The sequence below is a fragment of the Theropithecus gelada genome, chromosome 1 (assembly GCF_003255815.1).
Source record: "Theropithecus gelada isolate Dixy chromosome 1, Tgel_1.0, whole genome shotgun sequence".
Classification (NCBI taxonomy): domain Eukaryota; kingdom Metazoa; phylum Chordata; class Mammalia; order Primates; family Cercopithecidae; genus Theropithecus; species Theropithecus gelada.
Genome location: NC_037668.1, coordinates 163783385 through 163798481, shown reverse-complemented (window position 1 = coordinate 163798481; position 15097 = coordinate 163783385). Strand labels below are relative to the sequence as shown.

Sequence of the window (15097 nt, the reverse complement as noted above, 5' to 3'; positions counted from 1 at the left end):
CCTCTGGTGACCGGGTAGTGTAACTCCGTCATTGGTAGCTCCCAGCCCACACAGCCGGGACCCGCGGCCTTAGAGGACATGGACTGGGCCAGTCTTGCCGCGTCGCGGCCAATGCCCCAACCACACGCAGTCCACAGGAGTCCTGGCTCCCATTGGCTGCAGCGGAAAACGGTGAACCAATCCTCTAACGCCCTCCTCTCGGGGTCACTTCCGCCTCTGGGGTCAGGCTCCGCCCAGCTTGCCCGGCATCACTCGCGGCGTTGGAGTCAACATGGAGGAGTACGCGCGAGAGCCTTGGTGAGCCTCACCGCTGTCTGCATTTCTCTTGCCCGCCTGCCCACTGCCCTCCTTCTCCCCTGTCCATGCTCCCAAGGTGCAAGCCAGACTCAACCGCAGCCTTGTCGACTTGGGCCTGGTAACTGTGGGCAGTGCAGTCTTTCACGGCCAGTCGGCTTCTTAGCCCTGTACCCACTACTTTCCCGGCCTCGTGAGCCTCGCTCTCCCAACCCAGCACCTGTGTGATCCTGGGGTGGATGGTAGAGAGGTCCAGACTTGAGTTTGATAGAACCTCGGAACCTCCTCCCAACGCAGGGCATAATCGACCTTATGCGGGGCCAGTTATAATCCCCTCTGTTCGCCGAGGTGACCTTGGGCGCGTCCCTCCGTTTCGCCTTGCTCAGTTCCTGCGTTGAGGAACTGAAGAATAAGCATTTGAGGGAGTGTCATTCTTGAGATTTTACTTGTATCATGATAGTTGTCCGCAGAGCAAAGCATTTTAAATGAATGGAACATAGATTTTAGCCAAGGGGTCTGGATAAGCTGCTTTAGACAGTGGGGCCATGTTTTTCTCCTTGGAATCCTTTCTTGTGGGTAGAGGGGGACAAAAATTACCTGGGAAATAGGAAGAGGTAATAGCATGTGTTCTCCGAAAAGCCATGGACAGAAATTCATTCTTTCATCCAGCGTTTATTGAGTGTGAATAAACCAGACACATAGATAATTATAAAACGATGTAATTGCTGTCAGAAGTCTCAGGTTGCAAGAGTTTAAAGTTTCTGGGGTCATAAGTAAAAAATCAAATCTTGATATTTCGATTAATCATTTGTTTTATTGTGTGAGAGCAGCAACCAAGATGTCCTCAATTTGTGAAAGTGCCCAGGACCTTGAATTATTACTCTGTTATCCTAGCCTTGAATTATTACTCTGCTTTCCTAGCCTTGTTGCCTGTTTCGTGTTCCCTTCTCTCCTAAATGGCATACAAAATGTAAGTTTTAGGGTCTCCTGGCTCTTCAAATTTATCTTCTTCAAAGCAGTTATCCTCCATTCTGGATTGTGCTCAGATATGTAGGACTCAGCACACTGTAAATAGCTGTTTGATGTAGTATAATGACACAGGTTAGCAGAGGATTAAAATATTTAACTATGTTGAGTTAGAGATCTTAGAAAAATAAGGCCAGGCGTGGTGGATTACACCTGTAATCGCAGCACTTTGGAAGGCCGAGGCGGATCACGAGGTCAGCAGTTTGAGACCAGCCTGGCCTATATGGTGAAACCCCGTCTGTACTAAAAATACAATTATTTGCCGGGCGTGGTGGCGCATGCCTGTAGTCCCAGCTACTCGGGAGGCTGAGGCAGGAGAATCGCTTGAACCCGGGAGACAGGTTTCAGTGAGCCAAGATCGTGCTATTGCACTCCAGCCTGGGTGATAGAGTGAGACTCCATCTCAAAAAAAAAAAAAATTCTTAGAAAAATACTGGGTTTTCATTTAGTAAATCATTAGGTAACCCCTTAACATTCAGTACGTATGTCCTGAAACAATATAATCAGTTACCTGGTTAGCTTTGTAGTCAAAACTGCTTTGATTTTTTGACTGCCCTGTTTGGTTATAGCACTTCCTCAAGTCATTTTATAGGCCAAATATTTATTGGTTGCAGTGGGTCCTGCAATATAATCTGTTCCATTATAATCCTTACTGTATTAGCAAAGATTTTATGGTTTGTGAATGAGAAATGTGGTCTTTTTTTTCCCCCTCTGTTCTTAGCCCATGGCGAATTGTGGATGACTGTGGTGGGGCCTTTACGATGGGTACCATTGGTGGTGGTATCTTTCAAGCAATCAAAGGTTTTCGCAATTCTCCAGTGGTAAGTGGGTGAATGGTCTTATTTTATCATCACTTGAAGTGTGGGTTTGATATTACTGGTGGTCCCATCAGTGGCTTAGAAATGTACTTCTAATATATTTTTTGTTGCTTCTTTTTTTTTGTTATAGGGAGTAAACCACAGACTACGAGGGAGTTTGACAGCTATTAAAACCAGGGCTCCACAGTTAGGAGGTGAGCAGAATTTTCATTTTAAGTGAACTGTTTTTTTCTGTTTATTTGAAGATGGAGCTATTTTTATTTTTAGATTATAACAATTAATGATTTTAGTTTGGTCTAACAGTTTGTCACAAACATATATCCCTATAGTTTCTTCTTGATTTTTAGTTTGTTTGAAAAATTAACCTGAATTATGATAGCCATTTGAAAATCTTGTCTCCGTCCTTCAGATACTCTGTGATTTTTTTTCCCCCTTCTCCAGAAGAAAGTGTGTTTAAAGCTCAGGTTTGAGGCTGGGCATGGATCGTAATCCCAGCACTTTGGGAGGCCAAGGTAGGCGGATCTCCTGAGGTCGGGAGTTCGAGACCAGCCTGACCAACATGGAGAAACCCCATCTCTACTAAAAATACAAAATTAGCTGGGCATGGTGGCGCATACCTGTAATCCCAGCTACTCAGGAGACTGAGGCAGGAGAATCACTTGAACCCGGGAGGCAGAGGATGCAGTGAGCCAAGATCACGCCATTGCACTCCAGCCTGGGCAACAAGAGCGAAACTCTGTCTCAAAAAAAAATCTCCATCCTGGCTAACATGGTGAAACCCTGTCTCTACTAAAAAATACGAAAAATTAGCCGGGCGAGGTGGCGGGCGCCTGTAGTCCCAGCTACTCCGGAGGCTGAGGCAGGAGAATGGCGTAAACCCAGGAGGCGGAGCTTGCAGTGAGCCGAGATCTGGCCACTGTACTCCAGCCTGGGCGACAGAGCGAGACTCCGTCTCAAAAAAAAAAAAAAAAAAAAAACAACCTCAGGTTTGTGAGTGAGGAATGATAGCTTCTGAGGTAACATAAAGCTGAAGAGAATTTGATCTGAAGGATTGGGGTTTCATGCAGGAGAAAACCAATCAAGCTGACTGGGCTGTTCTCCAAGGTTAGTTTTGGGACATTGTGCAGAGGTCATTGCAAAATTTGAAAAGATTCTATTCATTGTACTTTGTAAACTTGGTTATTCAGAAGCTGGGAAAAGGGAGGTGACAAAAAATGTTCATAGATTATATTCACTTACAAAGGTATAGTCAGGGCTGGGTGCAATGGCTCATGCCAGTAATCCCAGCACTTTGGGAGGCTGAGTTGATCTGATAGCTTGAGCTCGAGAGTTGGAGACCAGCCTGGGCAGCATGGCTGCCCATTTCCCCAGAAAAATGCAAAAATTAGCCAGGCGTTGCAGCATGTGCCTGTGGTCCCAGCTACTAGGGAGGCTGACAGGGACAGATCAGTTGAACCTGGGAGGTTGAGGCTGCAGTGAGATTGCGCCACTGCACTGTAGCCTGGGTGACAGAGTGAGACCCTGTCTCAAACAGCAACAAAAACAAACAGACAACACAAGGGTATAGTTAGATTGGAGAGACCGTATATAAGACATGAAAAAGACTTAATACTTCAGGCGTTCCTTAGAAGTTTTGGGTATCAAAATAATCTTCTCTTTGCTTTTCTTAACTCTCACAGTAATGAAGAAGTTAGTACTATTATTATCTCCCATTTTCCAGATGAGGAAATTTAGGCCCTGAGGGTTGAGGTAATGTTGTATCTTTTTCCTTTTTTTCCTCTGTAATAATTATCTACCCTGGAAAGTAATTAGTAACTAATTTCTGTTTTGGTGTTGGTGGTTATTGTGTTGTTCAAGAATGATAAGTGGTATTAAAGTTCACACCAAACCCTGAATCTCTAGTATATGCAGAAGCCATATAGGTTTTTGCTTGTTTTTTGAGAGGCTGCTTCTATCACCTTATACATTTTCAGTAAGTTAAAATACCATCAGATAATTGTCACTGCCAAAAGAAACCTGTGAAGACATAACAACTAAATTGTTGCTGGGCGCGGTGGCTCACGCCTGTAATCCCAGCACTTTGGGAGGCCGAGGCGGGCGAATCACAAGGTCAGAAGATCTGAGACCATCCTGGCTAACGTGGTGAAACCCTGTCTCTACTAAAAATACAAAAAAATTATCCAGGCGTGGTCGCGGGCACCTGTAGTCGGGAAGCTGCGGCAGGAGAATGGCGTGAACCTGGGAGGCGGAGCTTGCAGTGAGCCCAGATCCCGCCACTGTACTCCAGCTGGGGTGACAGTGAGACTCTCTTTCAAAAAATAAATAAATAAAACTAAATGTAATGTGGTGCTGTGGAACAGAAAAAGGACGTTAACAAACTAAGGAAATCTGAATTAAGTATGGACTTGAGTTAATAGTAATGAGTCAACCAGGCACAGTGGCTCACACCTGTAATCCCAGTACTTTGGGAGGCTGAGGCAGTGGATTACCTAAGGTTGGGAGTTCGAGACCATCCTGGCCAACATGGTGAAACCTCATCTCTACTAAAAATACAAAAATTAGCCGGTTGTGGTGGCAGGCACCTGTGGGTTATTAGTTGTGACAAATGCTCCATGCTAATGTTGATGTTGGTAATAGGGAAAACTGGAAAAGTTTGTGTTTTCTTACAAAGCAGGTGAAATAGAGGAAGGGTGAGTGGTGGTGTGAGTGAATTGGAATTATCCATTTCAAATCCTTGAGGTTAGCCTTTTTTAGGAAGCTATTGAGAAGTTTTTATGGTATTTTAAATTCTAAAAATGCTACAATGGTTTTTTTATTAATTTGGTGAGCATTTACTAAGGCATTCAGATCAAGGTGCAGGGACAGGCAGTATGGGAAAATCATAGTTGTGTTCTGAAAGGTATTATATTTTCTTTTTTTTTTTTTTTTTTAGATGGGGTCACCCAGGCTGGAGTGCAGTGGCACAATCTTGGCTCACTGCAACCTCTGCCTCCCAGGTTCAAGTGATTCTCCCGCCTGAACTTCCAGAGTAGCTGGAATTATAGGCACGCGCCACCACAGCCTGGATAATTTTTGTATTTTTAGTAGAAACGAGGTTTCACCATATTGGTTAGGCAGGTCGCAAACTCCCTATCTCAGGTGATCCGCCTATCTCAGCCTCCCAAAGTGCTGAGATTACAGGCATGAGCCACCACTCCTGGCCTTAGGTCTTATATTTCCTTTCTTTTTTTTTTCTTTTTTTGAAACGGAGTTTCACTCTTGTTGCCCAGGCTAGGGTGCAGTGACGCGATCTCGGCTCACGTCAACTTCCGCCTCTCTGGTTCAAGCAATTCTCCATCCTCAGCCTCCCAAGCAACTGAGATTAGAGGCGCACGCTGCCACTCCTGGCTAAGTTTCTTGTATTTTAGTAGAGATGGGGTTTCACTGTGTTGCCCAGGCTGGTCTCAAACTCCTGAGCTCGGGCAGTCCACCCGCCTGGGCCTCCCAAAGTGCTAGGATTACAGACATGAGCCATCCTGCCTGGCCTAGGTCTTATATTTTCATAGAGAAAGTAAGATAGGATTTCGACATGTCCCTGTTATTCTTTGAGCACTTTCTTTCATTTTTGGAATAAGACATTTAGGCTCATCTTGTACTTTTCATGCCCTAGCTGTGGGCAGGGCAGCTTTTCCTGTCGTAGCCATTTCTCCAAAGAGCCCTGGTTCCTTTTAGTTGCGAATGGTATTTAGGGCCAGGAGTGGTGGTTCACACCTATAATCCCAGCACTTTGGGAGGCCAAGGCAGGAGGATGGCTTGAGCCCAGGAGTTCAACACCCTTGACAACTTAGAGAGAATGCCTCTCTACAAAAAAAATTTTTTAAAGAAAGGAAAAATTAAGAATGGTATACAATCTATATTTCTGTATATCTCTACATATTGAAAATCACAAGTTTACTTTGATATCTTGTATTTCTAATTCAGCCCCACAGGATTCATTATTTTCTTCCTTTTCATATGTATACCTGCCTTCTTAACCTGCTTGGGCTATGGTACCCCACAACAGGCTGCCCTTTGTCAGGGTATACTCTCACACTCCATGCCAGGCTGCCTTCCTTGAGAATCTCTCTCTTGCTTAGGCTCTAAAACCTTGTTCTAGGCTGTCCAGGTGTGTACACATTCGCCTCATCCTGGCTCTGGATCCTCACACCAGACTACCCTTTCTGGATCTTCTCCTCATCCTGCTTAGACTCAAACTCTCCATTCTCATCAGTAGCCAAAACTTATTCTGGCAATGATTTTCAGGGGAAGGCTCTCCTGAGATTTTAGGCTCTCGTGAGGAAATGGGAGGGTCTTGTCAGAAAATTTTAGTGAGGTAATTCTAATATACCTAGACATCATAGCTGTCTCCCAGGGCATAGAACTACTGAGAAGAAATAACTGGTTTATTTTTACATAGGATGTGATATCTAATATTGGACTAAAAATGAGGACGCTTATGCTATACTCCACTGGTACTATCCACTAGATTTAATTGATAATGTGAGAATTGGAAAAAGATCCTGGAGATGCTCTGGTTCAGATATTTGGTGGAACTCCATTTATTGCTCTTGTTAACACAAGTTACCTCCTACCCTAAGATTTCAAAGGGTAAAGATTAAAGTGACTGCTTTGTGCAGCTTTTCTTCTTTCTTTCTTTTCTTTTTTTGGCTAATCAAGTGGAGCAGTGAAAATGGAGACAACAAAGAAAGGACCAGCCACTTTTTTCTTTAATCCTATTAAATATAATAACTTTATATGATGCAAGTCTTACGTATTCATTTTAGAAGACTTGGAAAATGTAGAAAAACACAAAGGAATGAAATCGTGTCACGTCATCCAGAAATGCTGACAATTAAAACCTTAGTGTTGTCTTTTTAGATTTTGTTTGTACTTGTATGTGTATGTGTGTGTGTGGGTCTTTGTTTATTTTGCGATATTGTTTTTGTATTTAGATAGAGTTTAAGTGCAAAGTAATCTGCTGATTTAAGGTTGTTTTAAATTCATTTCTGAGGAATAAAGGATAGAAAGGCAATTTCCATCCCTTTGATGTTCCATAATTCTAGCTATTTATATCATTCATTTGCCCCTTCAGCATGTATTGGCTTAAACCTGTAATACATTCCAGAATAGCTGGATTTCTTTTGTTTTCCCATCGATAATTTTCATAGAGTAGATGCTCGATGACATATAATGAAGAAAGGCCAAAAATAGAGGTAAGTGAAGCTATGAAAGAAAAGGAGAAGGAAAGAGGAAGCAGAGTAGTTTGATTTTGTTTATTGCTACTTAAACCAGAGAGATAGGTTGTTCTGGAAAGGTGATTTGCTTGTTTTTACACATACGCAACCTGACTCTTTTAGGTATATTTTCTAATATACCTAGACATCATAGCTGTCTCCCAGGGCATAGAACTTGGCTTATTTCTTTTTTGTTTGTTTGAGATGGAGTGTCACTCTTGTTGCCCAAGCTGGAGTGCAGTGGCATGATTTCGGCTCACTGCAACCTCTGCCTCCCGGGTTCAAGCGATTCTCCTGCCTCAGCCTCCCCAGTAGCTGGGATTACAGGTGCCCGCCACCACATCTGGCTAATTTTTATATTTTTAGTAGAGATGGGGTTTTGCCATGTTAGCCAGGCTGGTCTTGAACTCCTGGCCTAAGGTGATCCACCCACTTCAGCCTCCCAAAGTGCTGGAATTACAGATGTGAGCCATGGTGCCTGGCTGGCTTATTTCTTTTAGGCTTTGGGCCATTGGTAATTTTCCAGCTGATACAATACAATCCAGCTTTATTCAAAAGATAAGTATTCTGACTCTTGTTCAGTGTTTATTCAAACTTGTGTTTGCATGTATTGGACTATAAGAGTTTTGAGAATATAGTGAGTGTTGTTTTTGACTATCATATTTTAAATGGAAGATGAAATTTAAATTAGTATTTGCTTGTTTCTTTTTACAATACAATAGGTAGCTTTGCAGTTTGGGGAGGCCTGTTTTCCATGATTGACTGTAGCATGGTTCAAGTCAGAGGAAAGGAAGATCCCTGGAACTCCATCACAAGTGGTGCCTTAACGGGAGCCATACTGGCAGCAAGAAGTAAGTAGTCATTATAGAAGTCACACTTTTTGGAAAACCTCATCTGCCTTAATTGAATGACATCTGTAATATAAAAAACTGATTATTGACCAGGCACATTGGCTCATAACTGTAATTCCATCGCTTTGGGAGGCTGAGGCAGGTAGATTGCATGAGCCCAGGAGCTTGAGATCAGCCTGGGCAATATAGGAAGACCTGGTCTCTACAAAAAAAAAAATGTAATTAGCTGGGTGTGTTGGTGCATGCCTATAGTCCCAGCTACTCATGAGGCTGAGGCAGGAGGATCCCTTGAGCCACCACACTCTATCCTGGGCAACAGAGCGAGACCCTGCTTCAAAAATAATAATAATTATAAAAAACGAGCATTGCTTAATTTGGCATAGCATAAATATACAGTATATGGTGATTTGAAAAAAAAAAGTAAGGGGATCTCTTTATTTGGAATATTTGAGAATGAGAGAGCATGGAATTCTAACCCATATATTACAGTGGTTGAGAGCACTTCAGGTCCCAGTTCTGCCATTAATTAGCTGTATGACTGGTCAGTTTACCAAACTTTATGCTATAATTTCTTCACCAGTAATCTGGAGTTAGTTAATAATTATACCTGCCATATAGAATTGTTATGAATAAGGAAGTTAGAACCATCTTCTGGATCCTCAGGACAGAGAGCAAACCAGAATTCCTTTGAGCTTAGTGGTTTAGACCAAGGGGTTTGCAAACTATTTCTGTAAAAGGCCAGATAGTGAATATTTTAGGCTTTGTGGGCTATGTGGTCTTTGTCATAGCTACCTAACTCTGCTGTCATAGCATGAAAGCAGCCATGGATAATACATAAACGAAACAGTATGGCTGTGTTTCAGTAAAACTTTATTTTTTTTCTTGAGACGGAGTCCTACTTTCACCCAGGCTGGAGTTCAGTGGCACAACCTCGGCTCACTGCAACGTCCGCCTCCCGGGTTCAGGCAATTCTCCTGCCTCAGCCTCCTGAGAAGCTGGGACTACAGGTGCCCACCACCACTTCCGGCTAATTTTTGTATTTTTAGCAGAGACGGGGTTTCATCATGTTGGCCAGGCTGGTCTCAAACTCCTGACCTCGTGATCTGCCCGCCTTGGCCTCCCAAAGTGCTGGGATTACAGGCATGAGCCACCACACCCGGCCTTTCAGTAAAACTTTATTTACAAAAACAGGCAGCGGGTGGCCTGTGGGCGGCCGTAGTTTACTGATTTTGGGTCTTAGACAGTAAGAGTTTGGGAATTGGAGGAGCCTGTAGCCATATGGACAGTTCTCTTCTTTACTATCTCTTACAGTAAACTAGATTTCTGTAAAAAATAATCTCTTTGTTATTAATGTCTTCAGATGGACCAGTGGCCATGGTTGGATCAGCTGCAATGGGTGGCATTCTCCTAGCTTTAATTGAAGGAGCTGGTATCTTGTTGACAAGATTTGCCTCTGCACAGTTTCCCAATGGTGAGTCTTCTTTTTGCTTAAAACTATAGCTCAGACGTTTTGGAATGGTTTTCTGATGTTAAGAAAGAACATACTTTGCCTGCTAAAATGTGTGGTATGTATTGATATGCTGTGGTTCATGAGGACTGTGATAATAGGTAAAAAATGAACATGTTACATTTAGCCACAATAACAAAAATTTTTTGTATAAATTTGCTGTTGATCTTTCTTTATAGTACTTAGGGTTTATCAGTGCTCATGTATCGCAATAAATGTCTGATCATTTTAAAAGGACTTGAAGAATGGATCTGCAGATGTGTAGCAATGATGAAGGTCAATTGACAATTTAGTATTGTATAGCTACATGCCAGACACTGTTTTACGTAGTGAACAGGACAGTCCCTGCCCTCAAGGACTTACATTCTGGTAGGGGGAGACAGACTAACACATTAACAGATAAATTGGCTTATTTTAGATAGTGTTGCTTGTTTTGAAGAAGAGAGTAGTGAAAAGTGACTTATATTTGGGAAGGTCACTTTAAGGTTCACAGGAGAAAATTTAGAATCTTAGAAAATCAGCCTAGCTAATTTTATATTCGTTTAATTCGTTGTCTGTTTTTCTTCCTATCTGATGCATAGGGTAATAATTAAATTGTGGGCTGAATGATCATTACATGGTTATAGAATGTGCTCTCAGCTGATTAGCCAGGCATAATGGCTCACACCTGTAGTCCTAGCTACACAGGAGGCACAAGAATCAGTTGAACCTGGGAGATGGAGGTTTCAGTGAGCCGAGATCACACCACTGCACTCTAGCCTGGTCGACGGCGCAAGACTCTGTCTCAAAATGAAACAAAACAAAAAACGTCTGTCAAGATGGTCCATTCCTGTAGATGGTCCATTCGTGTAGTTCAGCTACTCAGGAGGCTACTCACTTGAACCCAGGAGTTCAAGGCCAGCCTGGGCAACACAGCAAGACCCCATCTCTTTAAAAAATTTTCAGTGTCTAAATGAAAATATCCCTTGACAGTGGAAGGATGCAGAAAGATATTGTGAGGTGGCCAGGCACAGTGGCTCACACCTGTAATCCTAGCATTTTGGGAGGCTGAGGCAGGCAGATCACTTGAGGTCAGGAGTTTGAGAGCAGCCTGACCAACATGGTGAAACCGCATCTCTACTAAAAATACAAAAATTAGCCGGGCGTGGTGGCACACGCCTGTAATCCCAGCTCCTTGGGAGGCTGAGGCACAAGAATCACTTGAACCTGGGAGGCGGAGGTTGCAGTGAGCTAAGATCACGCCATTGTACTCTAGCCTGGGTAACAGAGCAAGACTTCGTCTCAAAAAAAAAAATATATAGGCCGGGCGCGGTGGCTCAAGCCTGTAATCCCAGCACTTTGGGAGGCCGAGACGGGCGGATCATGAGGTCAGGAGATCGAGACCATCCTGGCTGACATGGTGAAACCCCGTCTCTACTAAAAAATACAAAAAACTAGCCGGGCGAGGTGGCGGGCGCCTGTAGTCCCAGCTACTCGGGAGGCTGAGGCAGGAGAATGGCATGAACCCGGGAGGCGGAGCTTACAGTGAGCTGAGATCCGGCCACTGCACTCCAGCCTGGGCGGCAGAGCGAGACTCCGTCTCAAAAAAAAAAAAAAAAAATATATATATATATATATATATATGTATGTGTATATATACATGTATGTATGTATATATACACACGTATATATACATGTGTGTGTGTGTATATATATATAGAGAGAGAGAGAATAATAGTAGTGAAAATTTGACCTGGCATTTGGGAAAGAAACATGCAGAATAGTGAGACATGTTGAAAATTATTTTTGGAGCTTGGAAAACATTCAGCATGAAGTTAGGAATAGATCATACATCCCAATTTGCTTTGATTTCCCTGAGGCACCTAGCAAGAGATTCAGTATCTTTTTGGCACAATTTTCAAGTGCACTGCTTGTTAAATGCCAATGAGGTAATCTGGATGACCCTGCAGACCCTCTCACCTTCTGTTTGTTTTTCATTCCTTACTTCTGAGTTAACACTTTGTTGGGATGGTCACTTTCCAATTTTGTTTTGACCGCCTCAGTGTGAAAGACTTCACATAAAACATCAAAAGAGTTCCATATTTGCAGAAATTCAGAAATGTATATAGCAAAAACTTAAATAGTTACATTGTCTCATAGAAATTAGCCTTGAGTACTTTGTTTTAGGCTTTTTTCCTGAGAGGGAATCTCCTTTTTATTTTATTTATTTATTTTAATTTTTTTTGAAACAGAGTCTCTGTGACCCAGGGTGGAGTGCAGTGATGCAATCTTGGCTCACTGCAGCCTTAACCTCCTGGGCTCAGGCGATCCTCCCACCTCAGCCTCTTGAGCAGCTGGGACTATAGGTGTGCACCGCCACACCCAGCTAATTTTTATATTTTTTTGTAGAGATGAGGTCTCTGCCCCTGATCCTGAACCCCTGGGCTCAAGTGATCCTCCCGCCTCAGTCTCCCAAAGTTCTGGGATTAGAGGGGTGAGCCACCGTGCCCAGCTGGAATCTCCTTTTGAGTAATTAAAACTCAGCATTTATATAGAAGCAGCCTAAAAGAGGTGAATTTATTTTTAGACAGGAGATGTGTTTCTGAAAAGCTGTGTAGAGGGGAATCTTTGAAGAGTTAATTATATTTTTCCAGTGAACTTACATGAAAATGTTTGTTTTTTGTTTTTTGTTTTTTTTTTTGAGACAGAGTCTCGCTGTGTCACCCAGGCTGGATTGCAGTGGCGCAATCTCAGCTTACTGCAACCTCCGCCCCGGGGGTGCAAGTGATTCTTCTGCCTCAGCCTCCTGAGTAACTGGGACTACAGGTGCGCGCCATCATGCCTGGCTAATTTTTTTTTGTATTTTTTGTAGAGACACGGTTTCACCATATTGGCCAGGCTGATCTCGAACTCCTGACCTCGTGATCCGCCCGCCTTGGCCTCCCAAAGTGCCAGGAATGTGAACCATCACGCCCAGCGAAAAGTTTTTAAAACAGTGGGAAAAGAGTAGATAGAACTGTATTTAAATGGCAACAGTGATTTTCTTTGGCTTATCTTTTGTTTTTGTTTTTGGTTTTGGTTTTTTTGTTTTTAGAAGAGTCTTGCTCTCTCGCCCAGGCTGGTGTGCAGTGGCGTAGTCTTGGCTCACTGCAACCCCCGCTTCCCGGGTTCAAGTGATTCTCCTGCCTCAGCTCCTGAGTAGTTGGGATCACAGGCACCCACCACCATGCCCCGCTAATTTTCATATTTTCGGTAGAGATGGGGTTTCTCCATGTTGCTCAGGCTGGTCTCGAACTCCTGACCTCAAGTGATCCGCCCACCTCAGCCTCCCAAAGTGCTGAGATTACAGGTGAGAGCCACCGTGCCCGGCTCCAGCTTATCTTTTTTACCCAGTTTCTTCTTAAGTTTTCTGTAATTAACAGATAATTGCATTTATAATGAAGTAAAAATATATGAGTGAAACACTTTGAAAGCTTCAGAGAATTCTACCACTGCCCTCTTTCTCTCTTCCAGATATTTTTTAGTCTATTTCAGTTTTTCTTAAAGGAGAAAAGATTGATTCATCCCCTAAAAGTCTTTTTTTATTAAAAGCACTTTGTTTTTCTTAGTTCACAGGCTCTCCTATCCCTTGAAAATGAAAACTGCAAGACTTTGTTCAACAGCAAGCTATGTGGTGTCTTCCCATTTCAGAACTCATTCCCTACTTAATTGGTTACATAAATTGGATTACCAAGTTCTCTTAAAACATGACTAAGATACTTATACTTTGTGAAAATAATTTTAAATAGCTACTGAAAAATATGACAAGAAGTGGGAGAAACTCTTCTAATCTTGATATATGGCAGCTTGTTACAGCAATTGCTTTAAAAACTTGAAGTTTGCTTCTTATTTTTTATTTTTTTTTATTTTTTTTTTGAGACGGAGTCTTGCTCTGTCACCCAGGCTGGAGTGCAGTGGCGCGATCTCGGCTCACTGCAAGCTCCGCCTCCTGGGTTTACGCCATTCTCCTGCCTCAGCCTCCGAGTAGCTGGGACTACAGGCGCCCGCCACCACGCCCGGCTAGTTTTTTGTATTTTTAGTAGAGACGGGGTTTCACCATGTTAGCCAGGATGGTCTCGATCTCCTGACCTCGTGATCCACCCGCCTCGGCCTCCCAAAGTGCTGGGATTACAGGGTTGAGCCACCGCGCCCGGCCGAAGTTTGCTTCTTGCTATAATTAATCTGTCTGACTTTGCTAGCATAGTGTTTGAGAACTGTTCATTCTGGAGCATAGCAAGCCAGTCTGTCATATGTTATACTAAATTTGAAGGTTCTCCAGTACTCTTATGGGAATTAGTTAGATCTATAAAGAAATTAGGGTTATAGCTGTAATTTAGCATATTATTTTTTTGTTGATTGATTTACTCTCTATAGAGACTCATTCCTTTTAATTATATAATATTCAGGTGATTTTAAAATCCTTTTTATTTCTCACTTGCAGGTCCTCAATTTGCAGAAGACCCCTCCCAGTTGTCTTCAACTCAGTTACCTTCCTCACCTTTTGGAGACTATCGACAATATCAGTAGGACTTCTTTCCTAGGATTTCTTTAACAGAACGAGTTGTAGTTCGAGAAGGATTTCAGAAGATCAAGTTGTACAGTCTGTTTTTAAAACCATAGGTGGGACAGCTATGGCCAATAGGCTATAAAGAGACATTTAGCACTTTTTTCTATTTAAAGGAACAAGGCGGGAGGGGTGCTAAAAGATAATACATTTATTTATTCACACTTGAATTACATTTGTGATCAAAATAAATGTTTAAATCGCTAAAGGAAAATACAATAAGTGCTTGAAAGATGAAGGACCAAAGGGCCAAAAAACAGTAAAATATGATCATCATCTCCTTGGGGACTTCTCTGCCTGGTTTTGTGTGTTCTGCTATTCAGACAATAAAAAGCTGGTGGAACTTACTCTTTCTTTTAAGATAAGTTGTAGACTTCGACGTTTCATGCTCATGTACTTCAAATAATGCATGTTTTGTAGTTAGTCCCTTATCACTTGAAGTGACTTATGAGAATTATGCAGAGCCAACATGGATCATTTCACAGTGAGATGCTTTATGGATTGAAGGATATGGTAAAATATTTATACTTTACTTTGAAAGTAAAATATACTATGTCTTGGTTTTGAGGATATTGGATACAAAACTCTCTTCCTTTAGGGCTGCTGAGTCTTGATTCCTGATCATCAGAAATTTCACCAGAAACAACTTGCTTCCAATATACCCAATTCTATATGAAGAATTCATGGAGAGTGTACTGGCACTGGAAGAGTTTAGTGTTTCTTGTATGCTTGAAAATAAAATATGTACTGTGTTGAATGTGTTCCAA

The 15097-nt window shown here is 42.5% G+C and overlaps 1 protein-coding gene across 2 annotated transcripts; it reads left to right on the top strand.

The window, feature by feature from the left end:
• The first annotated feature begins 212 nt into the window (after positions 1 to 212).
• TIMM17A (translocase of inner mitochondrial membrane 17A) lies at positions 213 to 15097 on the top strand. 2 transcript variants are annotated; one of them, XM_025388765.1, is made up of 6 exons: positions 213 to 297; positions 2042 to 2141; positions 2269 to 2332; positions 8113 to 8241; positions 9602 to 9712; positions 14208 to 15097. In XM_025388765.1, exons 1-6 carry the CDS (start codon positions 272 to 274, stop codon positions 14291 to 14293), a joined length of 516 nt encoding a protein of 171 aa, XP_025244550.1. In that variant the 5' UTR covers positions 213 to 271; the 3' UTR covers positions 14294 to 15097. The 2 variants fall into 2 exon arrangements, with proteins under 2 accessions (XP_025244550.1, XP_025244540.1); XM_025388755.1 differs by having other exon boundaries at positions 248 to 297; positions 9602 to 9716; positions 14208 to 15092.